General features: G+C 40.5%; 1 protein-coding gene across 2 annotated transcripts in view; it reads left to right on the top strand.

Annotated features, from left to right (window-relative positions):
* The window catches only part of mccc1 (methylcrotonyl-CoA carboxylase subunit), an 88541-nt gene extending 62770 nt beyond the window's left edge, over positions 1 to 25771 (top strand). Inside the window, exons 17-20 of one of the 2 annotated variants that reach the window (XR_009645363.1) lie at positions 296 to 403; positions 4514 to 4574; positions 13768 to 13839; positions 25452 to 25479. Coding sequence is in view for 1 of the 2 variants with exons in the window: in XM_060834747.1 (XP_060690730.1) it covers positions 296 to 403; positions 13768 to 13839; positions 25452 to 25568 (297 nt within the window). In the remaining variant the exon portion in view is untranslated. Of the gene's footprint in view, positions 1 to 295; positions 404 to 4513; positions 4575 to 13767; positions 13840 to 25451 lie in introns of both variants that reach the window. The other variant, XM_060834747.1, reaches the window with a different exon arrangement.
* The last annotated feature ends 1500 nt before the right edge of the window (positions 25772 to 27271 follow it).

Genomic DNA, 27271 nt, shown 5'->3' with positions numbered 1-27271 from the left:
GGAGCTGATGCATGGGAACACCAGCACTTTCAAGCTCCCTTCCAAGCCACTTACCAACCTGACCTGGAAATATATTGCCATTTCTTCACTGTCACTGAGTCAAAATCTTGGAACTCCTCCCCTAAGGACATTGTGGGTCAACCTGTAGCATGCGGACTGCAACGGTACAAGAAGACAGCTTACCACCACCTTCTCAAGATTAACCAGGGATGGACAATAAATGCTGGCCAGCCAGTGATGCCCATGTCTGAGTGGATACAAAAAAGTGATAAATGTTTTGATTATTTTTATTTAGGAAGAAGCTGTGCAAATTAACACCCCTGTGCCAAAGTATTTAGTTGGAATTGATGCCTCTGGATCTCAGGGAGGAGCAGTTGCACCAATGACTGGAACTATTGAAAAGGTACCATTTATGTTTGGAATCTGTGATTCTTAATGTGTTTTCTAGATACCTCTCAATGAAAAAGACCAAATTAGTAACCTGTGACTGCTGCAAGAATGTACATGTGCATAACTATTTGGTGAGAATAGGTTTAGGTCCAGATAATGCAAAGTAAACAACCTCGGAAAATATATTACTTAGTTCTAGAGAACAGCAATGGTCACTTAGATGACATATCTAATGGGCAGTAGGTCCAGTGAAGTTAATCCCCATTATGGGTTGGCACTTTCAGGGTTTGTAAAATAATAACAACATTTTAACTTCTGGAATGCTGTGAACTGAAATCTTCCTAAAGTGTTATGGTTAGTAAGTTTGCATATGCAACCAAAATTGATGATGTAGTGGATGGTGAAGAAGGTTATTTCAGAGTACAATGGGACTTTGATCAGATGGGCCAAAGAGTGGCAGATGGAGTTTAATTTAGATCAATTTGAGGTGTTGCATTTTGGTAAGGCAAACCAGGGCAGAACTTATGCAGTTAATGATGGGACTCTGGGAAGTGTTGCCGAACTGAGACCTTGAGGTGCAAGTGCATTGTTTCTTGAAAATGAAGTCACAGATACAGGGTGATAAAGAAGGCATTTGGCAAACTTGCCTTCATTGGTCATTGCATTAATTGGGACGTCGTGTTGCGGCTGTACAGGACATTGGTGAGGCGACTTTTATAATAGTGCATTCAATACTTATCTCCCTGCTATCAGAAAAATGTTGTCAAAGTTGAAAAGGTTCAGAAAAGATTTATAAGGATTAGGGTGTTTGAGCTATTGGGAGAGGATGAATAGGCTGGGACCATTTTTCCCTGGAGTGTCAGGCTGAGGGGTGACCTTACAGAAGTTTATTAAATCAGGAGGGATATGGATAGAGTGAATAGCCAAGGTATTTTTCTCAGGGTAGGGGAATCCAAAACTAGAGGGTGTAAATTTCGGGTGAGTGGGGAAAAATTAAAGGGGACCAGAGGGGAAATGTTTTCACGCAGAGGATGGTGCATGTATGTAGAGTTGGACAGAAGGGTCTGTTTCTGTGCTGTGTGACTCTGTGACGCTATGCTTTACAGAAGGATTAAACAAAATTGGACATTAAGCCACCTAAGGAGACATTAGGGCAGATGACAAAAAAGCTTGGTCAGAGAATTAGGTTATGAAGAGGGTCTTGGGAGGGAAATGAGATGAAGAGGTTTAGAAAGGGGCCACCAGAAGTTTGGGTTTTACCAACTGAAGGTACAATGTCTAATGGTGAAGCAATTAAATTAAGGGGACACTCAAGTGCCAAAATTAAATGAGTAGAAATACATCTTAGGATTGTGCTGGGGAGGGGAAGAGGTCAACAGGGTTCGGGTGGTGGGGATGAGGGTTGGATTTACGCCTAAGAAAAGTTTGACCACAAGGATGTGAACTTTAAGATCAAGGTGTTACTCAAATGAGGGCCCATGTAAAGGCATAGGTTATATCTTGTTGAACTTTATTTAGAATTAAGTTGGTGGAAAATGCTAGACAAATGAGTCACATTTAGGGGAAACTATTGCATAGATGAGGCCTTCAAAGTAAGATGACCCGAAGTTGAGGTGACATTGAGTAATATTATAGAAGGGAAAATAGCTGATCTTACTGCAAGTATGTGATCATACGAACTAGAACAAGAGTAGGCCACTAGGTCCTTTAAGCTTGCTCTGCCAAGGTTGATCTGATTTAAACCTCAGCTCTACATTCCTGCATATCCCTGATAACCTTTCATTCAGTAGATCATCTTGTCATAATATCAATATTGAGAACATTGGAAAGGAAAAAGAATTTTAGCAAAAGTTTTAATCTTAGATACTATATTTTATGTTTTAACACTATTTACATTTTGATCAGGGTTATGAAATATATGCATGGTACAAGATTGTAGCTCACAATCAAAAAGCGTTATCATTCCCAGCCTTTGGAGGGAAGTCAGTTATCAAATTCACTGAGTAAACTGGCAACCGTCTATTTGGTGTAGTGCAGCCACAATGCTGCTATGGAGGGTGTTCCAGAATTTTGATCCAGTGACACAGAAGGAATGGCAATATATTTCCAAGTTAGGATGATGAGAGGCTTGGAATGGAATTTAGAGCTGGTGGTGTTCCCATTGTCCACTGTCCTTGACGTTCTAGATAGTAGTGGTCGCATGTTTGGAAGCTGCTTTTGAAGGAGTCTTGGTGAATTTCTCATAGCATCTTGTAGATAGAGCAGTGGTTATTTATGGATATGGTGCGTATAGTTTGTCCTGGTTGATGTCAGACATCTTGTGTTGTTAGAGTGGGGAGTACTCCATTACACTACTGACCTGTGCTTTGGAAATGGTGGACAGGCTTTGGGGAGTCAGAAGGTGGGTTACTCATTGCAGGATTTCTAACCTTTGGCCTGCTTTTGTTGCCACAGTGCTTTGTCATATAGGATCATAGAATCCATACAGTATGGAAACAGGCCATTCGGCCCAACAAGTCCACACCAATGCTCCGAAGAGCATCCCACTCATCTGCCCTATCCCTGCAACCCTGCATTTCCCATGGCTAATGCACATAATGTATACATCTCTGAACACTGTGGACATTTTAGCATGGCCAACTTTTCACTGGTGGGAGAAAACCAGAGCACCCAGAGGAATCCCATGCAGACACTGGGAGAATGTGCACACACAGACAGTTACACTTGTGCTGTGAGGCAGCAGTGCTAACCACTGAGCTACAGTGCCACCCTTTTTTTTAGAAGAGAAAGAAACAATGTATGCCTTGTCCAGTTCAGTTTCTGATCGATGGTAACCTCCAGAATGTTTATAGTGGGGAGAGAGAGAACAAGATATCCTTAAATTGTCTATTATTGGAGGTGGCCATTGCCTAACCTTTGTGTGGAATTAATGTCACTTGTTATCTTTTAATTCAGACCTAGATATTGTCCAGGTCTTGCTGCATTTTAACATGGACATTTCCATTATCTGAGGAGTCATGAATGGTGTGAACATTGTTTAGTCATTAGCAAACATTTCTACTTCTTATCTTGTGTTGGAGGAATGGACATTGATGAAGGAACTAAAACTGGTTGGGCCTGAGAGCCTATCCTAAGGAATCATGCAGTGATGTCTTGGATTTGCGATGATTGACCTTCAACAATCACAACTATCTTCCTTTAGAATATAGAACATCACAGTACAGTACAGGCCCTTTGACCCTCGATGTTGCGCCAACCTATGGAAGCAATCTAAAGCCTATCTATCCTACACTATTTCATTTTCATCCATATCTTTATTGAATGACCATGTAAATGGCAGTAAAGTTGATGAGTCTACTACTGTTGCAGGCAGGACGTTCCACATCCCTACGACTCTCTGAGTAAAGAAGCTACCTCTGATATCTGTCCTATATCTACCACTGCTCAGTTTAAAGCTATGTCCCCTTGTGCTAGCCATCACCATCCGAAGAAAAAGGCTCTCACTGACCCCCCCATCTAACCCTCTGATTATTTTATATGTCTCAATTAAGTCACCTTTCAATCTTCATCTCTCTAATGAAAACAACCTCAAGTCCAGCAGCCTTGATCGTAAGACTTTCCCTCCATACCAGGCAAAATCATAGTAAATTGCCTTTGAGCCCTTTCCAAAGCTTCCACATCTTTCTTATGATGCAGTGACCAGAATTGTATGCAATACTCCAAGTGTGGCCGCACCAGAGTTTGTACAGCTGCAACATGACCTTGTGGCTCCGAACCTCAAACCCTCTACCAATAAAAGCTAATCACCGTTTGCCTTTTTAACAACCCTATCAACCTGGGTGACAACTTTCAAGGATCTATGTACATGGACACTGAGATCTCTCTGTCATCTACACTACCAAGAATCTTACCATTAGCCTAGTATTCTTTATTGCTGTTGCTCCTTCCAAAATGAATCACCTCCCACTTTTCCACATTAAACTCCATTTGCCACCTCTCAGCCCAGCTCTGAAGCTTATCTATGTCCCTCTAACCTGCAACATCCTTTGGCACTATCCACAACTCCATCAACCTTAGTGTCATCTGCAAATTTACTAACCCATCCTTTTCTGCCCTCATCCAGGTCGTTTATAAAAATGGCAAACAGCAGTGGACCCAAAACAGATCCTTATGGTACACCACTAGTAAGTGAATTCCAGAATAAACATTTCCCATCAATCACCACCGTCTGTCTTCTTTCAGCTAGTAATTTCTAATCCAAACAGCTAAATCACCCTCAATCCCATGCCTCCGTATTTTGTCAATAGCCTACCATGGGGAACCTTTTCAAATGCCTTATTGATATCCATGTACACCACATCAACCGTTTTACCCTCATCCACCTGTTTGGTCACCTTCTCAAAGAACTCAATCACATTTATGAGGCACCACCCACTCTTCACAAAACCATGTTGACTATCTCTAATCAACTTATTCCTTTCTAAATAATTATAAATTCTATTTTTATAACCTTTCCCAACACTTTGCCCACAACTGAAGTAAGGCTCACTGGTCTATAATTACCAGGGTTGTCTCTACTCCCTTCTTGAACAAGGGAACAAAGTTTACTATCCTCCAGTCTTCGGGCACTATTCCTGTAGACAATGATAACATAAAGCTCAAAGCCAAAGACCTGCTATCTCCTCCCTGGCCTCCCAGAGAATCCTAGGATAAATCCTAGGGGACTTATCTATTTTCACACTTTTCAGAATTGCTAACACCTCCTCCTTGTGAACCTAAATCCTGTCTAGTCTAATAGCCTGTATCTCAGTATTCTCCTCGACAACATTGTCTTTTTACAGTGTGAATACCGAAGAAAAACATTCATTTAGCTCTTCTCCAAACTCAGACTCCACACAAAACTTCCCACTACTGTCCTTGGTTGACCCTAATCTTACTTTAGTCATTCATTTATTCCTGATATACCTATAGAAAGCTTTAGGGTTTTCCTTGATTCTATCTGCCAATGACTTCTCATGTCCCCTCTTGGATCTTCTTAGTCCTCTCTTTAGGTCTTTCCTGGCTAGTTTGTAACTCGCAAGTGCCTTAACTGAGCTTTCATCCTAACATAAGCCTCCGCCTTCCTTTTGACAAGAGATTCAACTTCTTTAGTCAACCATGGCTTCCTTGCTTGACCACTTTCTCTCTGCCTGGCAGGTACATACATATCAAGAACACATAGTAGCTATTCCTTGATAAGTTGTGCAAGATATGACTCCACTCCATAGAGGGTTTCCCCCGGATTTCTATTGAGTCACATTTTGCTAAGAGTTCCTTGATGGCATTCTCGATCAAATAAAGTCTTGATGCCTAGGTCAGGCATTCTTCCCTCACCTTGCCTCTGGAGTGCAGCTTTTTTGTCTGTGCTTGCAACATAGCTGTAATTAGGTCAGGAGCTGACTGAGTGACCCTGATGGAAGCCAAACCAAGCATAAGTGAGTTGGTTATTGTTAAATAAGCATTGCTTAATAGCACTGTTGATAACTCCTTCCATCATTTTACTGTTGATCAAAAGTAGATTGATCGGGCAGTTGGTGACTAGGTTGTATTTGACCTGTTTTCTGTGTACAGAAAATACCTGGGCAGTTTTCCAAATTACCAGGTAGATGCCAATGCTATAACTGTGCTAGAACAGTTTCTGGCACTGTAAGTTCTGAGCAGTGTACAGTACTTTTGCTGGAATGTTGTCGGTACCCATAGTTTTTGCAAAATTCAGTTGATGTTCCTTCTTGATATCATTTTGGAATGAATCGAATTGACTGAAATTTGGCATCCGTGATGCCTGGACCTCCGGAGGAGATTAAGGTGAATCATCTGCTTGGCGCTTCCAGCCTAAGATGGTTGCTAATGCTTCAGCCTAGTCATTTTTACACTAGTGTGTTAGGCTACCTTGTTTTTGAGGTTGGGAATATTTATGGAGCCTCCACCTCCAGTGAGTTGTTTAATTGTCCATCACCATTCACAACTAGAAATGGTTAGACTACAGAACAAAGATCTGATTTGTTGTGGAATCACTTAGCTCTGTTTAGTATTTGCTGTTTTATGTTGTTTGGCACACAAGTAATTCTGTATTGAAACTTCAACAGGTTGCCCATTATTCTTATGTATGCCTCCTGGGTCTTCTTTGAATCAGATTGATATCTGGTAATGATGGTGTGTGCATATGGCAGGCCATGACATCTAGTTTGATTACAATTCTGTTGCTACTGATTGTGCACAGTGCCTTAGGAATGTTTAGAGTGAGATCTATCCAATTTAATATGGTGCAGTGCCAGATAACTAAAGTCCTTGTTATTTGTAAATGCTTAGCCTCATGACAAATAAACTTTAAAGTATCAGACCTGTTGCTTTTAAATTTGACGGGAAACTGGAGACCGTGACAGCCTTCCTCATTTTTAACTTGTGTTTGAACCCGAGTATCATGGATAAATTTCTATTGATTTCAGTGTGCCAATTTTTAGGGCGGTACGGTGGCTCAGTCGTTAGCACAGTTGCCTCCCAGCCTTGGGTAACTGTCTGTGTGCAGTTTGCATGGGTTTCCTCTAGGTGGTCTGGTTTCCTTCGACAATCCAAAGATGTGCAGGTTAGGTGAATTGGCCATGCTAAATTGCCCATAGTAATCAGGCATGTGTAGGTTAGGTGCTTTAGTCAGGGGTAAAATATAGAGTAGTGGGGTCGGGGAATGCAATAGACAATAGACAATAGGTGCAGGAGTAGGCCATTCAGCCCTTCGAGCCTGCACCGCCATTCAATATGATCATAGCTGATCATTCCTAAATAGTATCCTCTTCCTGCCTTATCTCCATAACCCTTGATTCCACTATTTTGAGAGCTCTATCCAACTCTTTCTTAATAGAATCCAGAGACTGGGCCTCCACTGCCCTCTGGGGCAGAGCATTCCACACAGCCACCACTCTCTGGGTGAAGATGTTTCTCCTCATCTCTGTCCTAAATGGACTATCCCGTATTTTTAAGCTGTGTCCGCTGGTTCGGCACTCACCCATCAGCGGAAACATGTTTCCTGCTGCCCAAGTGTCCAATCCTTTCATAATCTTATACGTCTCAATCAGATCCCCTCTCAGTCTTCTAAACTCAAGGGAATACAAGCCCAGTCGCTTCAATCTTTCAGTGTAAGGTAATCCCGCCATTCCAGGAATTGACCTCGTGAAACTACGCTGCACTCCCTCAATGGCCAGAATGGCTTTCCTCAAATTTGGAGACCAGAACTGCACACAGTACTCCAGGTGTGGTCTCACCAGTGCAGAAGAACCTCTTTGCTTCTATATTCAATTCCTCTTGTTATGAAGGCCAGCATGCTATTAGCCTTCTTCACTACTTGCTGTACCTGCATGCTTGCCTTCATTGACTGGTGTACAAGAACACCCAGATCTCTCTGTACTGCCCCTTTACCTAAATTGATTCCATTGAGGTAGTAGCTGAAAATGTGTTGCTGGTTAAAGCGCAGCAGGTCAGGCAGCATCCAAGGAACAGGAAATTCGACGTTTCGGGCAAAAGCCCTTCATCAGGAATGAGGAAAGTGTGTCCAGCAGGCTAAGATAAAAGGTAGGGAGGAGGAACTTGGGGGAGGGGCGATGGAGATGTGATAGGTGGAAGGAGGTCAAGGTGAGGGTGATGGGCAGGAGTGGGGTGGGGGGCGGAGAGGTCAGGAAGAAAATTGCAGGTTAGGAGGGCGGTCCTGAGTTCGAGGCAGGTTAGGAGGGCGGTGAGGTAGTAATCTGCCTTCCTGCTCTTGCCACCAAAGTGGATAACCATACATTTATCCACATTAAACTGCATCTACCATGCATCTGCCCACTCACCTAACTTGTCCAGGTCACCCTGTAATCTAACATCCTCATCACATTTCACCCTGCCACCCAGCTTTGTATCATCAGCAAATTTGCTAATGTTATTAATGTTAATACCATCTTCTATATCATTAACATATATTGTAAAAAGCTGCGGTCCCAGCACGGATCCCTGCGGTACCCCACTGGTCACTGCCTGCCATTCCGAAATGGAGCCGTTTATCACTACCCTTTGTTTCCTATCAGCCAACCAATTTTCAGTCCAATCTAGTACTTTGCCCCCAATACCATGCGCCCTAATTTTACTCACTAACCTCCTGTGTGGGACTTTATCAAAAGCTTTCTGAAAGTCCAGGTACACTACATCTACTGGATCTCCCTCATCCATCTTCAGAGTTACATCCTCAAAAAATTCAAGAAGATTAGTCAAGCATGATTTCCCCTTCATAAATCTATGCTGACTCTGTCCTATCCTGTTAATACTATCCAGTTGTGCCGTAATTTCATCCTTTATAATAGACTCCAGTAGCTTTCCCACCACTGAGGTCAGACTAACTGGTCTATAATTTCCTGCTTTCTCTCTCCCACCTTTCTTAAAAAGTGGTATAACATTAGCCACCCTCCAATCCTTAGGAACCGACCCCGAATCTATCGAACTCTGGAAAATAATCACCAACGCATCCACGATTTCCTGAGCCACCTCCTTCAGTACCCTGGGATGTAGACCATCAGGCCCCAGAGACTTATCAACCTTCAGACCTAACAGTCTCTCCAACACCAAATCCTGGCAAATATAGATTCCCTTAAGTTCAGGTCCTTCAGCCACTGTTACCTCAGGGAGATTGCTTGTGTCTTCCCCAGTGAACACAGATCTGAAGTACCCATTTAATTCTTCTGCCATTTCTTTGTTCTCCATAATATATTCCCCTGTTTCTGTCTTCAAGGGCCCAATTTTAGTCCTAACCATTTTTTTGCCTTGCACAAACTTAAAAAAGCTTTTACTATCCTCCTTTATATTATTGGCCAGTTTACCTTCGTACCTCATTTTTGCTCTGCATATTTCCTTCTTAGTAATCCTCTGTTGCTCTTTAAAAGCTTCCCAGTCCTCAGTTTTCCCACTTATCTTTGCTATGTTATACATTTTCTCTTTTAACTTTAAATGTTACTTAACTTGCCTCATCAACCACGGCCGCCCATGCCTCCTCCTGGGAACTTTCTTCCTTTTAGGAATGAACTGATCCTGCAACTTCTGCATTATACACAGAAATATCCGCCATTGTTCCTCCACAGTCATCCCTGCTAAGGTATTGCACCATTGAACTTTGGCCAACTCCTCCCTTATAGCTCCATAGTTCCCTTTATTCAACAGAAGTACTGTCACTTCCGACTGTACCCTCTCTTTCTCAAATTGCAGATTGAAGCTTAATGTATTATGGTCACTATTCCCAATGGCTCCTTCACTTCGAGGTCTCTGACCAATTCTGGTTCATTACACAATACCAGATCCAGAATTGCCTTCTCCCCGGTAGGCTCCAGCACCAGCTGCTCTAAGAATCTATCTCTGAGGCACTCCACAAAGTCTCTTTCTTGAGGTCCAATACCATCCTGATTCTCCTAGTCTACCTGCATGTTAAAATCCCTCATAACAACTGTAGGACCATCTTTGCGACAGGCCAATTTCAGCTCCTGATTCATCTTACATCCGACATCCAGACTACTGTTTGGGGGCCTTTAGATGACTCCCAAGATGGGTCTTTTTACCCTTAGTATTTCGCAGCTCTATCCACACTGACTCTACATCCCCTGACTCTAGGTCCCCCCACGCAAGGGACTGAATATCCTCCCTTGCCAACAAGGCCACCCCACCCCCTCTGCCCGTCAGTCTGTCCTTACGATAGCACGTATAGCCTTGAATATTCATTTCCCAGGCCCTGTCCACTTGAAGCCACGTCACAATTATCCCCACAATATCGTATCTGCCAATTTCCAAAAGAGCCTCAAGCTCATCCATCTTATGTCTAATGCTTTGTGCGTTCATATACAGTATTTTTAATTTGTTACTGCTCTCACCCTTCCCATCAACCCCATTTCACTCAACCTTACAGCATGATCCCTTTCCGAGTTTTCTGCCTCATTGATACAGTTATCTTTCTTGACTTCTCTTGTTCTAAGTTTCCCTTAAATTTCCATTTTAAACATCCAGTTTGTCCCCTCCCTCCCGCTACTTAGTTTAAATGTAGCGGTGTTGCAGTAGAAAACCTGCCTACCAGAATGCTGGCCCCTAACCTATTAAGGTGCAAACCACAAAATATACCCCAGTGATCCAAGAACTTAAATCCTTGCTTCCTGCACCAGTTCCCCAACCACACGTTCAAGTCCATTTTCTCCCTGTTTCTGGCCACACCAGCCCGAGGAACTGGAAGCAAACCGGAGATAACCACCTTGGACGTCCTGCTTTTCAGCCTTTTTCCTAGTTCTCCGAAATCCCGCTGTAGTATGTTCCTCCTCTTCTTCCCGACATCATTTGTGCCGACATGTACCACCACCTCTGGCTCTTCACCCCCGTCCTTGAGGATTTCCCGCACTATGTCCGTGATGTCTTTCACCCTGGCACCAGGAAGGCAACACACCATCCTTAAATCCAGTCTGCTGCCACAAAAACCCCGGTCAGTTCCTCTCACGATGGAGTCCCCTATTACCACGGCTCTGTGCGATGTCCGACTCTTCCGCTCTGCCTCTGCACCAACTTTTGATTGACAGACCTGGCCGCCTCGCGGACTGGCAGTGTCATCAGTCTCTACTGTTTCCAAAAGCTTCAACTTGTTCCTGACAGGTACTTCTCCCGGGGTCTCTTGCACCTGTCTCCTCTCTGCCTTCCTCATCGTCTGCTCTCTTCTGGCATGATTGGTGTAATAACCTTGCTGAAGGTCTTGGCCAGAAAGATCTCGTTCTCTCGGATGAGCCTTAGATCCTTAAGTTCTTTCATCAGCGCTGCAATATGCTCGGTCAATAGCTGAATGTGCACAGACTTTCCACACATATACGAGCCAGACACACCAGAGTCGTTAACCTCCCACATCAAGCACATAGCGCACTGAACCAGCTGGGCAGTCATGTCTTCACCCTCTTCAACTGTGGCGCAATCACTTCACTCAACCTCCTTGTCAAAGACTCCTGAGCTGAAGCCTCACTATTCGATCCAAACTTCCTTCGACCCTCTTTTTGTGGCAAGTCTGTGGACTCTTAATTTAGGTTAGAGGAGGAGGGAGGGAGGGAGACCCTACTTTGTAGGACCTGGGGTTTAGAACACACACACTCTAATAGCAATCACTTACCTTCCCGACCGGCTTTGCACTCCACCTGAACTTCCGCCCAGCTCCAGCGGCTCTCTGCTGCGAAAAGACTGTTGGCGTCGAGGTAAGTTCTTTATATAGCAATCACTTACCTTCCTTACCTTACACTTATCCAGAATGCGTCTGGATAGGTTGCTCTTCGGAGGATTCAGTGGACTTGTTGGGCTGAAGAGCCTGTTTCCACATGGTAGGGATTCTATAATTCAAATATCAACAACAATAGTCTTCTAATGCTTACTACTATGATAAAGAATATTCCATTAGTTAAGAAAAATGACTTCAGTATCTGAGTTGCACCATTTTATTTCAATTTTAGCACATTTTAAATAATTACACCTCAGGATTTGGCAGCCATGCTGATCAAAGTTACATCAGCAGTTAAGCTAAGTGTTCTCCAATTTCATCTGAAACACAGTATGTGTGTAAATCAAGCAAGCTGAACAGATTTATTTTTTAAAAAGTACATGGATAGAGAAAAAGTTGTTTGCTGCTCATGATAAAGTAAATGACCGTCTGTTTCACAGTAGAATTGTGCATTTCGCTTTTAAAAGTAATTTATTTTCTGTTTATATAAAATAATAATAATGTTATGTTAATTAATTTTAATTGGAATTGTACTTGCGTTAATCATAAACCGAACAGTATCAATCCATTGTGTATTTTCCATGACATTGCTCAAGGTGAAAACATTTTAAAAAGAAGTGTTGTGCACGGTTGCAAAATTGTTGCTGGCAATCGGTCCAAAGCATTAAGAAAAGGAATGCGGTTGTATTCAGACACAGTGGTTTCTAGCAGAATTTTGAAAGAGACCTCAGGCCTCAGCAGTGCTGTTAAGATTTGTCTGAGAAACATAAGAAGGGAGTAGGAACACTAGGACAACTTCAGAATCTAAGGCCAATGAGAAAGGGCATTGTGAGACCTTGGGAGCATCAGAGTTATAGAACATTACAGCGCAGTACAGGCCCTTCGGCCCCCGATGTTGCGCCGACCTGTCATACCAATCTGAAGCCCATTTAAGTTACACTATTCCATGTACGTCCACATGCTTGTCCAATGACAAGTTGTTGTAGGATGAGGATTCATGGGAAATATATTTCATGGGAATGTCATGTATTTTGAACCATGAGAGGGAATCTTGAAAACTGAAAGTCTGACCTGCTCTGCTTTTCCAGCGCCACACTTTTTGACTCTGATCTCCAGCATTTGCAGTCCTCACTTTTTCCCAACTGATAGTCTTGTTAAGTCTAAGGTTAATTAACCACCAAATGGAAAATTAAGAGCTACCACACAACTATTATTTATGCAAAAGAGAAATAAGGGAATAGTTTAACTGTCTGACTCCTGGCAAGTTTCAAGGGATAATTGGCACATATTTATTGAGCATCACTGTCTAAGTTTATTTGAAACTGACGATAATATGTATTGAAAATGTGCTTATTGATTCCTTCCTTGTGTAATGGCTGCTATTTTGGAGCACTCCTTCCCAACAAAATCCACCCTGCCATTATCCAAACTGTATAGATACATGATGAAGTAGAAAGATTACCATCCTGATAGGATCATATGATCATCATCCTGTTTTAATATGCATTCTTTACAAGCCAGAATTCCATCCCATGCGATTATATTATTTTTCTCACTGGGGTATTGTAGTTAATGGTAATTCCTCTTTCTGATACAAAATGCTAGCTAGATTATTAATAGTTTCAGAAGAAATGTTACTTACAAAACTTAAGAGTTCACAGTTAATTATTTTCAATTTCTTGTGGTATGATTAAAAAAAATTAACTTTGGAGCAATATTGCCACAGTACCTCAAATCCTGTGACTTCATACAGGATAAGGCTAGATTGTGTATTTCACCATCTACCTACAATGCTCCTAATATTTTTGCTTGCATGCCTATAGTGTCTCATGTTAGATTTATTAGATTTTAGAATCTTGGCAAATATTCTATATTTTCAAACTTCTTTGCATTGCAAGAGAGTCTGTAATTTAGTCAAGATGTTGGAATGTAATATAATACTTCACAAAGTCATACATTGAATACATTAGAATGGAAGAGAAAGACATGGTTTAACTGGGTATGAAATATGATACAGCATTTCATTCTGTGATGTGACTGCATATGATCCTGGCTATTGCAAATTGTAACAAATGATTATCCCTATTTTCAAGGTATTTGTTAAGGAAGGTGATCATGTCAAGGCTGGAGACGCACTAATGGTGATGATAGCTATGAAAATGGAGGTGAGCAAATATATTCTGTCTAAAACTATATAGGTTTCACTTTATTTTGTCTTTGTAATTTTAATACTAAAAGGCTGAATTATTCTGTAATTGTTGTTTAAAGTGAGTATTCACATGACAAATGCCAAGAAATGTAACACTGCAGGCAGTTTCTTACTGATACAGGGGACTCCTCTTCCAACAACATTCAGATTCTGTTCTAATGCAGGTGTAAAAAATATTCTAAGAGTTGATTTAAAGATACAGTTATATAGACTATCCAATGTAATCATTTTACTTGATCTTTTCCAATCACTGTTAATTGGGGAAGGTTACATACTATATGTTTTAAATCTGTCAACAATGGGTATCCAAGAATTTGATTTCAGTCCTAAACCTGTTTGGATGTGGAGGGATTAATACTGAAGAGTCTTCATCTGAAACATGAGTTTATCTAGCTTTTATTTAGTCAGAAGTCACATGACACCAGGTTCTAGTCCAACTGGTTTATTTGAAATCAAAAGTCCTTCACCTGACTAAGGAGCAGCGCTCTGAAAGCTTGTGATTTCCAGTAAACCTTTTGGACTTTAATCTGGTGTTGTGTGACTTCTGAATTTGTCCACTCCAGTCAAACACCGGCACCTGTACATCACGGCTTTTATTTAAATAGTGATTCATGTTTTGTGAATGTTCATCATTTTGATCAAGGCTACCAACAGCATATTAATATATGGCCAGTGGTTCATGAATATGATCTTACAGCCATTACAAAAGCAAAGCTACCAGGAGATTAAGGCTGAGAACTAAATATTCAGGTGGTTTTATGATTTTTTGAAAGAAAAGATGGAAAGGGTGGTGGGGTAGCATTGGTAGATTGGGATGATTTAATTATGACATCAAGAAGTTATATTGGATTGGAAGTTGTAGAATCCATGTGGGTGGAGATAAGAAATAAGGGAAAAAGACACTGGTGCGAGTAGTATATAGGTCCATAATCGTAACTAAAAAATAGGGAAGAGAACAAATTATGAGATGAGCGCGCATCAAAAAAAGACAGAATATTAATCATGGGTAATTTTAATCTTCATGTAGATTGGAATAGTCAGATGGGCAGAGGTAGCTGCAAAGAAGGATTCATTGTGTGTATTTAGAATAGTTTCCTCGAATAGTATAATCGAGTAAGGAATCGGGCTGTTTTAGATCTGGTGATGTGAAATTAATCAGGTTTAATAAATTACATCAGAGTGAAAGATCTGATCTTTCTGGCCTAGAAAGCAATGATCTTAATATGGCATTTACCTTGAAGCATAGGATCAATGGTCGAAATAACTATGTTAAACTTAAAAAAGGGGGGATCCAAGATGGCGGCGACCCAGCAAGACTGAGTCCACAGTGCTCTACCCAAAACTTGGGCAAAGTGGGCTATCCACCACCACCACACTCACTAAACCATTTATAATAGTTGTTAACCTTAAATAGTTACCTATTAGTACATTTAAATAGTCTAATACTAGCTGGAAAATGAGTAAAGGGAAGGGAACAGGCGGCTCTAAGAAAGCAGGGACCCCTCCCCCACCCTCTCCCTCTTCAGCTGCAACAAAGGTGTCTTCAGCTACTTCAGGAGATTTACCAATGAAGATGAGCTTTGAGGAGATGTTTGCCAGGTGGGAGGCGAAGATTGATGCTTTTATCGATGAGTCTCGGCAGAGCAGAGAAGCACTATCAGCCGAGCTGCAGAAGCAGGGCAGAGACATTCAGGAATTGGAGTGCCGAGTCAGAGAGGTGGAGTCGAAGGCCGCAGCCTCAGAGACTACGATAAAATCGGCAGCCGACCACATCCATTTTCTCGAGAATCGAGTCCAGAACCTAGAAAACCACATTGATGACCTCGAAAATCGATGTCGTAGAAAAAATATTCGGTTGTTGGGCCTGCCCGAGCAGGAAGAGGGAGGTCAGCTGACAGCATTCTTAGAGCATTGGCTGCCACAACTTTTAAATCTGCATAATGGATCAGGCCAGGTAAGGGTAGAATGGGCCTACCGGGTCACAGTACGTGGGCCCGGCTCAACCCAGCGCCCACGCCCGGTCCTGTTCCAGCTGCAGAGCTATAGGGAGAGGCAGATGTTCCTGGAAGCCTCAAGAAATCTGGGAAAAGATCCCCAAGCTATGACCCACAAAGGATCCAGGATCATGCTGTTCCAGGACTTCTCCCCAGCTTTGGTCCGAAAGAGGAAGGCATTCGATGAGGCGAAGAAGCGTTTAAGGGACTTAAATATTCAGTACTCCTTACGATATCCAGCGACGCTACGCCTTAGCCACGAAGGATCCATATATAACTTCGGATCACCGGAGAAGGCTAAGGAATTCTTGGACTCTCTTAAATAAACTGTAAGAGATTGTGGACGCTGGTCTGCCTTTCCCATTATTTTGGTTTACATCCCTTCATCTTTTCTTATCTTTCCCCCTATGTGTGTATGTATATATATATGTTGGGGCGTTTGGTTAATGTTGATGGGGAGAGGTGGTTACCTTATTCTATTTTACTTCTGTTTTTAGGAGCGGGGTTGTTTTTCTTTCCCCTGTTATTTTGTGGTATTATATTTAAGTATTACATGTTGAGATTGTAATCTTATAGTTATATATGGTATTAATATTCCCAAATATATTTAGATGTGGGTGTGGGTGGGGGTGGGGTGTTCACTGTTAACTCTAGCTTTATATTATATTTGAATTCTCCTCATTTTATTGAGGAACACCTGGGTCAAGGGTGGGGCACTGGTTGGAAGAGGGTAAGATGGACTGTGGGAGAGGAAGTGACGCTCCCTGGGAACAAGGGAGAAAATCTCCAATTCGGAATGTTTTATATCTTTTATACTTAGAAAGAGTTTTTTGTTATATTGTTTTGAGTGTATCAGAGAGTCTTTACTTTTGTAAATCTTGTATGCTCCATGCTCGGGATGTTCTAGATAGGGTTTCCCCTCCCGAGGGGTCTCGGATCTGTCCAGATGATTATGGCTGAACAGTCGGTTAAGTGGTGCACCTGGAATGTCAGGGGGAGTAATTCGCCAGTTAAAAGGAAGAAAATATTATCAAATCTTAAGAAGGAGAGAGTTGATATAGCTCTCCTACAGGAGACACACCTGTCGGATGAAGAACACTTAAAATTACGACAGGGCGGATTTGATCAGGCCTTTTTTTCCTCTTTTAATTCAAAAAGCAGGGGAGTCGTTATCCTTGTCCGGAAGAACTTCCCTTTGAAAATTCTAAATCAGATAAAAGATGAATCTGGACAATATATTTTGATTAAAGCCCTCATAAATGGAGAGGAATATGGGATCTTAAATGTGTACTGCCCCCCGGCACACCCCTTTAAATTCATAACGGAAGCTTTTTCAAAACTGATGGCCTTTGGTGCCCGTCATACAATTATAGGGGGAGACTTTAATTGTATTATGGATCCGGAAATAGACAGGATTCCCAAGAGTGCCGCTGGAGTATCTCCCAGATCTAGACAACTGGCGGACCTGAATAAAGAATTAGGATTGGTAGATGTATGGAGATGTCTCCATCCACAGGGTAGAGATTTTTCTTTCTACTCTAATCCACATAAATGTCACACAAGAATTGATATGTTTTTTGCCCCATCGATTTTTCTAAATTCTATAGCAACCTGTAAAATAGGTACTATAGCAATCTCTGACCATGCCGCTGTATACATGGAAACGAAGGTAAAGAACAATGGGACATCCGCTCGGCATTGGCGTATGGACCCCTTCCTGATAAAAGATAGCAAATTTTTAAAGTACTTCTCCCAAGAACTTAAAACTTTTTTAGAAATTAATACTGGTACGGCTAGCAATCCGTCAATGATGTGGGAGACCATCAAAGCTTATGCACGAGGTTTGATCATCTCCTATTCAGCGACCCAGAGGAAAATGAAGGGAGAGCAACAGCGTCTGCTCGAAGCTCGCCTAAAAGCAGCCGAAACAGCATACGCTGATAGACCTTCTATCACAAAATTGCAGAGGATTACAGCTCTTAGGACAGCTTTAAACACCGCGCTTACTCAAACGGCTAAAAGGGAAATATTATTTGCGAAACAAAGATTATATGAATATGGCGACAAACCGGGTAGATACTTAGCATTTCTTGCAAAGAAAAAGAAAGCCCCTCAAACTATTCCGACCATCAAGGAAAGTACAGGTACCCTAACTCATGATCATAAAAAGATCAATGCGACCTTTAAAGAATTTTATTCTGAACTATATAGATCGCAGGATTGTAAAGATAGGATTAGGAGGATGCAGTCATTTTTTAAAAATTTGACCTTCACGGGCCTGACTCCGGAACAGGTGTCGGCCCTAAATACCCCTTTAACAGTCCAAGAAATACTTGAGGCAATTAGGCAACTTCAGAGCGGAAAAGCACCGGGCCCGGATGGTTTTCAAGCTGAATTCTATAAAGAATTTACAGGAATATTGGTTGACCCACTTATGGATATGTATAATTTTGCGCATAGTCAGGTCTGTCTCCCGCCCACGCTGAAAGAAGCAAATATTTCTCTTATCCTCAAAAAAGGAAAAGACCCAGAAGATTGTGCATCTTACAGACCAATATCCTTACTAAATGTAGACTTTAAAATTCTCTCAAAAATGTTAGCACTAAGACTAGAAAGGGTACTGCCATATATTATAAAGGAGGACCAGATGGGATTTATTAAGGGCCGCAGATCATCCAATAATATCAGAAGGGTCTTGAATATGATCCAAGCCTGTCATCAGGGAAAGATACCAGGAGTAGTAATTTCATTGGATGCGGAAAAGGCATTTGATAGGGTTGAATGGTCATATTTATTTTACACATTGGAAAGGTTTGGCGTTGGACAGGTGTTTACCAAATGGGTTTCAACATTGTATAATGACCCCAAAGCAGCTGTTATTACTAATGGGTTAAGATCGGATGGCTTCAGTGTGGGTAGGGGCTGCCGTCAAGGATGTCCTCTCTCACCATTGTTGTTTACACTGATAATCGAACCATTAGCAGAAGCCATCCGGACTGATCCTAATATAACGGCCCCGAGGATTGGTACAGGTAAACACAAAATTACCCTCTATGCAGATGACGTTCTCTTATTCCTCAGTAATCCTTTAATGTCAGTGCCTCGTCTAATTCAAGTTATTAATACATTTAGTGCATTCTCAGGCTATAAAATTAATTTTTCAAAATCGGAAGCCATGCCAATGGGTGGTCTGGCTATGATACCCCACTTAATGGACGGATCCCCTTTTCCCTTCCGTTGGTCCCTGGAGGGCTTCTTATATTTAGGTATTTTTATCACGCCAGTATTTGATCAGCTGTATAGGGCTAATTTTGTACAATTAATGGAAAGGATAAGGCAGGACCTCCAGCGATGGAGAGACCTTCCGACTTCCTGGCTAGGGAGAATAGCATTAATTAAAATGAATGTTCTGCCCCGTCTCTTATATCCTATGAGAATGCTCCCGCTGATGCTGCCAAGGCTAGCCCTACGTAAATTATATGGCTGGTTGGGCTCCTTTATTTGGAACCATAGACGGCCCCTTATTAAGCTGAAGAAGCTACAGCTTCCACAGGCAAGGGGAGGACTGGACTTCCCAGACTTTAGGAAATATCAGTTAAGCTCCCTACTAAGTTACATAGCTGATTGGGTTTCATCTGATCCACAATCAATTTGGCTGGATATCGAAGCCTTCCAAGTAAAATACCCACTTATTAACCTTTTATTTTCAGATAAGAGGAAAATCATTACAGACCACTGTAAAAATCCCATAATATTAAACACAATTAAGGCCTGGAATATAATGCGGCAAAATGAGGGTAACTCACATAAAACATCCCCCCATGCACCAATAGTAGGCGCATGGGGATTCCAACCGGGGATTACAGATGCCACCTTTAAACTCTGGAGATCCAGGGGCATCTCATGCTTAGGGGACCTATTTAAAGATGGGATCCTGATGTCCTTTGAGCAGCTGCGTCTGAAATTCGGAATACCTAATGGGGATCTCTTTCGATACTTCCAAGTTCGAGATTATATACAGAGGAAGACTACATTAATAGATAGTCTTTATAAATCAGACAGAGAACGTAATGTCTTACGACCAGCGGGGGCATCCTCCGTTAGTACTATATACCATTTGCTACATGATGGAGTCTCAGGAGACATGGATGACCTGCTTAAAACATGGGAGCAGGACTTGGGGCTAGAAATCTCTGAGGATATGTGGAATGACATTTGGGAAAATGCTAGAAGAATTGCTATCTGTAACAGAACTCAGGCTATCCAACTAAAGATACTTCATAGGGCCCATATAGCTCCGGCTCGACTGGCAAAATTTAAGGCAGGAGCATCTCCAATGTGTCCCAAATGCAAAATAGAGGTGGGTACTCTTGCACATTGTCTGTGGACTTGTCAGAAAATCCGCAGATACTGGACTAAAGTGGCAAATACCCTGACAGAAATTTTAGGAACGGAAATTAGGGTGGACCCTGTATCTCTCCTTTTGGGCTTTTCGAACCTCTCATCTCTGGATATGCATGGGAAGAGACTATTTTCTATTCTCTCTTTCTGTGCAAGGAAAAATATTTTGGTGAACTGGGTGGCTGAGGGCCCCCCTGGACTTTCAAATTGGCACAGATTAATTATGGAATATATCCCCCTTGACTTCCTCACAAATATGGTGCACCGAAAGACTGAATTATTTTATAAAATATGGCAGCCCTTTTTGAATTATATAAATGCAGATATTTCGGCTATCCTAACAAGGGCTTTTATTTAGTGAAGATTTCAGACCGGGCTGCTCCGGGGCCCCTTGGGAGAGGAATCCTGCGCGAATACGGGTTTTATTATATTTGATGTTTATACATTCCGAGCATGTAAGAGACTTAGGTATACACTCTGGTTAGTTATAGGTTAGATTAGTAGAAAGTTGAGTTTTTTTTTTCTTTCTTTTTTCGTTTCTTTTTTTTCTCTTTGTTTTCTTTCTTTCTCTTTTCTTTGTTAAATTATGACTATTGTATATATGATTTAATTGTACATCAATGTTTGTATTTGAGAATTTTGTTTATTTTTGTAAATTTGCAAAAAATGTTAAATTTCAATAAAAATATCTACAAAAAAAAACTTAAAAAAGAGGAACTATAATGGAATGAGAACAAAACTGGCTGGAGAGGACTGGGAAAGAGTTTAATAGCAAAGAAAATTGAAGAATAATGCCAGATGATTAGGAAAACAGTTTATGGCTCATAGTAAAGATACTTTACGTGAAGAAGAAGAGTTCTGGGAAGAAGATAAGTCAAACATGGTTAACCAGGATGTTAAGGATAGCATCAAGTCGAAAGAAAAACATACCATGTGGCAATGATTAGTGGTAAGCCTTGAAATGGGAAAACTATAAAAAGCAAAAAGAAGGGGGAAAATAATTTTTAAGGGAAGCTGCAAATAATGTCAAAATGGATAATAAGAGCTGCTTCAACTATGTAAAAGTGAAGAGGTTCACCAAAGTTAACCTCAGTCCCTTAGAAAATGAGGCTGGAGGAATAATGGGGAACCAACAAATGGCAGAGTAGTTGAATAAATACCTTTCGTCAGTCTTCATAGTAGAAAACACTACTAGCATTCCAAATGTACTAAATAGTCAAGGGACAAAAGGAAATGAGAAATTGATACAAAAGCCATAATTAGAGCAACAGGGCTAGGGAAACTGTTTGAACTAATGACAGAATAAGTTCCCTGGACTTGATGGACTGCCTGTGAGGATATTAAAAGTAGTAGCTGGAGGGATGGTGGATCCTCTGGTAGTAATCTTCTAAGAGTCCTTAGATTCTAGAAAAGTCATAGAGAATTGGAAAACTTCTAATGTAGCTCCTTATTTACAAAAGGGAAGACGATTAAAAAAAATTGATAACCACAGGCTAGATATCTTAGCATGTTATTGGGAAAATGTTAAAGTCTATTATAAAGGATGTAAGAGCAAATCATGTAGAAGTACATAATATAATCAAGCAGAGTCAACATGACTTCACAAAGTGGAAATTATGCCTAACAAATTAGATTGATTTCAAGAGCCAACAAGCAGGATAAAGGGAAACCATTGAATGTAATGTATTTGGATTTTTCAGAAGGTGATTGATAGATTACCATACGTGGGTTACATGGAGGTAGTATATTAGCACCAAAAGAGGATTTGCTAACTAGTAGAAGACAGAGTTGGGATAAGGGGTCATTTTTAAGATGGTAACCTGTAAGTGAAGAGATGCAGGGATCAGTGCTGGGCCATACTTATTTATAATATATTTTAATGACTTGGATGAGAAAAGTGAGTATACTATAGCCAGGTTTGCAGACGACACAAAAACATGTGGGAAGGCAAGTGATGAGGGTGACACAGAGTCTGCAGAGGGATATAGACAAGTTGAGCTAGTAGGCAAAACTCGGCAAATGGAATATAATGTGAGAAAATGTGAGATTATGCACTTTGGCAAGAAAAATAGAGGAGCTGAGTATTTAACTGGAGGAAAAACCACTGAAAACTATAAATTATAGGAATTTTGGAATTCTTGTTCATAAATCTTGAAAAGCTAGTATATTTTAAAGGGGATCAAGTATGAAATAGTAATGTCTTGCAAAATCTATACAAGGCATTACTTAGACCACAGCTGGAATACTGTGAACAGTTTTTGGCCCCTTATCTAAAGAAAGGTGTACTGGCATTGAAGCCAGTCCAGAGAGTAGTCACTTGGCTGATCCTGGGAACGGAGAGTCAGTATTAGGTGGAGAGGTTTAATTAGTTGGACCTCTCCTTATTGGAGTTTAAAAGAATGAGAGGTGGCCTTATTGTAACATACAAGATTTTTAAGGGACTTGACAAGGTAGAAGCAGAAAAGTTGTTAACCCTTATGCAAAAGTCAAGGACCAGAGGGCAAAATCTCAGGATAAGGACTTATCCATTTAAGAGATGAGGAGGGTGCCCTTCTCTGAAAGTAGTAAATATGTGGAATTCTTTATTGCAGTGGGCAGTTGAGGCTGGGTAGTTAAGTGCATTCAAGGCTGAAATTGACAAATTTTTAATGAGCAGTTTTGGAATTTAGGGTTCTGGTGAAAAGGCAGGAAAGTGAAGTTGGGAATTATCGGATCAGTCATTATCTAATTGAATTGCAGAGTAGGCTAAATGGCTTCCTTCTGCTCCTAAGTCTTATGATCTCCGTGATATAATTCATTGAAACTATGTTCAATATTGATGAAATCCTCCTTGTATAAACATAGGAGCACGATCTCATGCAGAATCTTGTTTTCTGCCTAGATAAACCTTCTAATCCTACAAGCTGTACTATCTGGAAGGATGTGTATTATTTAATTTCTTCCTACATGCAGGAATTTTCAATTGTCCATATCATTTACCATACCACAAGAAACTGAAAATATTTAACTGTAAATGTTCACATATTGTAAATAATTTTCCTCCAAAAGCTAATTAATAATCCAGTCAGCAATATGTATCAGAAAGAGAAAAGGTACTAGATGCATAAATACACCTCTACCTCGAAGTACCCCTCCAAGCCAAAATCCATTTTGACTTTAAAGTATATTCCCATTATTTCAATTTTACTGGGTCTCATCCTGGAATCCCTTTGTGACAGAATTGTGAGTGGACCTCCCACGCATCTGGACTATTGCAGTTCAGGAAGGCAGCTCACCACCATCTTCTAAAGGGTAATTTGAAATAGGCAGAAAGTGCTGTTCTAGGTAGCTACTCCACATCTCCTAAAAGCACAAAAGAAAATTGTTTTAATGATATTCACTGAGGGATAAACACTACCCAGGAGAACTCCCTCACGCACTCCTCTTCATACAGCACCACAAGTTAATTTATGTCAACCTGATAGGGCAAATGGGCCTTTAGTTTAACGTCTAATCTCAAATAAGATACCTCCAATTGTATGCAGTGTTGTCTCATCATTTCACTGAAGTAGCAGCCTAGTTTAGATGCTTAAGTCTCTGAGTGGAGCTTGAACCCATAACCTTCTGAATCAGTTCCAAAAATACTACCACTCAGAAAAGACTGCTACTTAAGAAAATTTTCACTTATTATTAGGTCTTTCTTGAAAGAATGCCGATAAAGAAATGTATCCCTTATTGAAAAAAAAAATTGGCAATTTCCTACCTTTACATTTGTGGAAATTGATTTATTTTTGTTTAGAGCATGAATGTCAGTGACATATGAGAAATACTGAGAGATGTTAGTGAGCATGCATTTGTAAGAGAGCCAAATCAACATGCACATAGTTTAATCATAAGCTCACTGAAACATGGTAGGATTATTGACTGCATCCAAACATGTCACACCTCTGGGTTTAGAAAAATTCTCCACAGTAAGGTCAGCAACAGTTTTTGTTTAAGCATTATTTTCTTAAAAATAAATTAACAGAAGCAAGACAAAATCAAAATTTGTAATATGCTAGCTAACATGCACGAACTTTTTTAGTGTGCAATGCTATGTTTGAACAACAACAATTCCTCTTTCTGATGCATATTGCTGACTGAATTATTAATTAGCTTTTGGAGGAAAATGATTTACAATATGTGAACAGTTAAATACTTTCAGTTTCTTGTGGTATGGTAAATGATATGGACAATTGAAAATTCCTGCATGTAGGAAGAAATTAAATAATACACATGTTTATGGGATCACGAAAGACCAGGATTAAATTGAGATCAATCAACAGCTCCAATAATACTTGACAATTAACATTTCTAACCACTGCACAGTAGCAATTAAGGCAAGTACACCTGAATGCTAAATTATGAAATGAAAACATTAGACTATAAATCAGATGAAGTTATTCTCAACAAATGCAAAGATATTAGTCAGATCGCAACTTCACTGTTTTGTCCATTTCTTATCACCTAGACACAAATAAAGAAATGCAAGTGCTTGAAGGATTTTGGAGAAGAACTTGAGACTAATCACTAGGAAATATGGGAGATATTTGAACTTTTGTTATTTAGAAAGTATTTGGCTGAGATAGAATCTTACAAAAATCTACAAGATAGTAAACAATTTGGAAACAGTAAACATACTACTTTACATCAGATTGTAAAGGCAATTTAAACTAAGACAGGTAGTTCTTCAATAACGCGATGATTGCGTTCTTGTACAACCCTGTGTTATAGAAAAATAGCATTTTAGAAATAGCACTTGAAGTGTTGGTGATTTAATCATGCTACAGCCAACACACATTTTTAAAGTTTGTGCTTTAAAAAGTGACATCAATTCGTCAATCACATTACAGTGAATTTGTGTTAATGAAACATGTGGTATAGCAAGATGACCTGTACAGTGAATTTGGGGCTAATTTCAAAATGGCATTTATTCACGATAATGGATTTCCAAATACAATAGTGGAGGCAAATGTTTTGGAATTGTTTTTTTATTTTTGTTTTTTGTTGGTTTATTTTATTATGTAGTTGGAACAATGCGGAGTACAGGGTCTGACTGATAGATAAACTCAGATGAGGTGAATTGCCTTTCTCAGACATTTTTATCATATTAATTTGGGAAAAGGTAAAAGCTGTGTGTGTATTTATTTTTCAGCATACAATAAAAGCGCCAAAGTCTGGTGTGATCGCGAAAGTTCTCTACAAAGAGGGTTCCCAAGCTAACCGAAATGCTGCCTTGGTAACATTTGCGGAGGAAGAAAATTCACAATGAATTCAACTTTGTTTATTTGGACAACCGTGCATAAAGACAGAGATTTAGGAATACCTTACTCTTCATGTGACTGTCGAATGAGTTTAGGTGCTCTTACTACAAACTGTTTGGACACTTATGAAAAGAAAACATATTCCTTTAGTTCAGTATTTTATATAATTCTGAACTACAACAATAAATGGTACTTGTACACTGAACAAAAACTGAGCTATTAATTTTGATCATAAATTACTTACTTTAGTGACTTGTGTATTTCACAACCTTCAAATAGAATCTCAGCTACCTGGGAAATTTGTGTTACATTTCATTAGTATGACAGCTCACTTAAGTAATGGAGGGAAGAATATTTACGAATACTTCATACAACTATTCAAATAATTATTGATATGCCATATTTCAGGATTTCTAACATTTCCTCAAGTTCTTTTTTTATATATTATATGTTGCATTTAAGTACGATTTAAAATCCATGCTTGGCGAAAATGTGCACTACATCTTGTGAAATACTGAGCACATTAGGTAGCGTCTGTAACTATAAACCGAATTAATAGGTAGGATTTCCTTTCATACAGGTGATGGGAAGTGTAAATAGTCAGTTGGCACTGGTGAGATACTTGTCCCCTTTTCCGCAGTCCGGTTCTGAGCAGGAAGGTTCATGTCCCACTTTCCCATCTCATCGTCAAATTGAGGTCAATTAATGACCACTTAAGATTCCCAACCTGCCACGGCCCAATTACCTGAGAAAGACCAACTGAGAAACCAAGATAGTCTGCCTGTTGCATTGGGCTCACACTGCTCCAAGCTGGGGCATCAATAGGAGACATTGAGGTTGCCACTAAAAACTATAACGCTACCCCCATCCTTGTCACTGAAACCCCTTTTCCCATAAACCCTAGCCCTTGTTGCCTGTAGTTTCCTACACAACAATGCAGCTCTTTATAACTGTGCATCCTGAGCCTCTGGCAACATTCTGAAGCTCCCAATGGTTACTAGCCTCTGATTGGCAACTGCTTCTGTTGGGGTGGATCCATTGGCAAGGATATTGATAGGCTGACAAGCTTGCTGATTTTTTTTTGTTGTCTCTCTCTCTCTCTCTCTCTCTCTCTCTCTCTCTTTCTTTCTCTCTCTCTGTGGATGTGGCTGGTGGCCAGTATTCATTGTCTATCCCTAGTTGTCCTTGAGAAAGTGTTGGTGAGCTGCCTTTTTGAACTACTGCGATCCATGAACTGGTAGGTAGAAACATAATGCCCTTAGGGAGGGAAATCCAGGATTTTGACCCAGCAACTTATTTTTTTACTTAAGTGACTAATGCAGTTTAATCAGATGGGCTTTCTCACTGGTAGGTGTTGTATAAAATAATGCACATGAAAGGGTTAACTTCAGTTAAGCTGACGTTCTGCCCATTCCGACATAACATGCAGCCAGTGGATGGATGTCAAACAGCTTGGGCAGTTGAGGCAGACAGAGGTTTGAGTCTGATCTGCTTGTGGAGAGACACTCGTTTCACCTACCTTTTGTTATTAGTAGTTAAAATGTTTAGAAGTTCATGTAACCTGTATATAGTTTACTGGTATGTAATAAACTGCATCCTGTTATCAAAGTCATTAACCTCTTCTGCTGAGACTTATTCATAATTAATCCTTCATTGCCTACTAGAAAGTCCCTAGATTTGCACGGAAGAAAGACCGGTAATAGCACTCTAT

The sequence above is a fragment of the Hemiscyllium ocellatum genome, chromosome 13 (genome assembly GCF_020745735.1).
Source record: "Hemiscyllium ocellatum isolate sHemOce1 chromosome 13, sHemOce1.pat.X.cur, whole genome shotgun sequence".
Classification (NCBI taxonomy): Eukaryota; Metazoa; Chordata; class Chondrichthyes; order Orectolobiformes; family Hemiscylliidae; genus Hemiscyllium; species Hemiscyllium ocellatum.
Note: the sequence above shows the minus strand (reverse complement) of the source record. Positions and strands in the feature narration are given on the sequence as shown.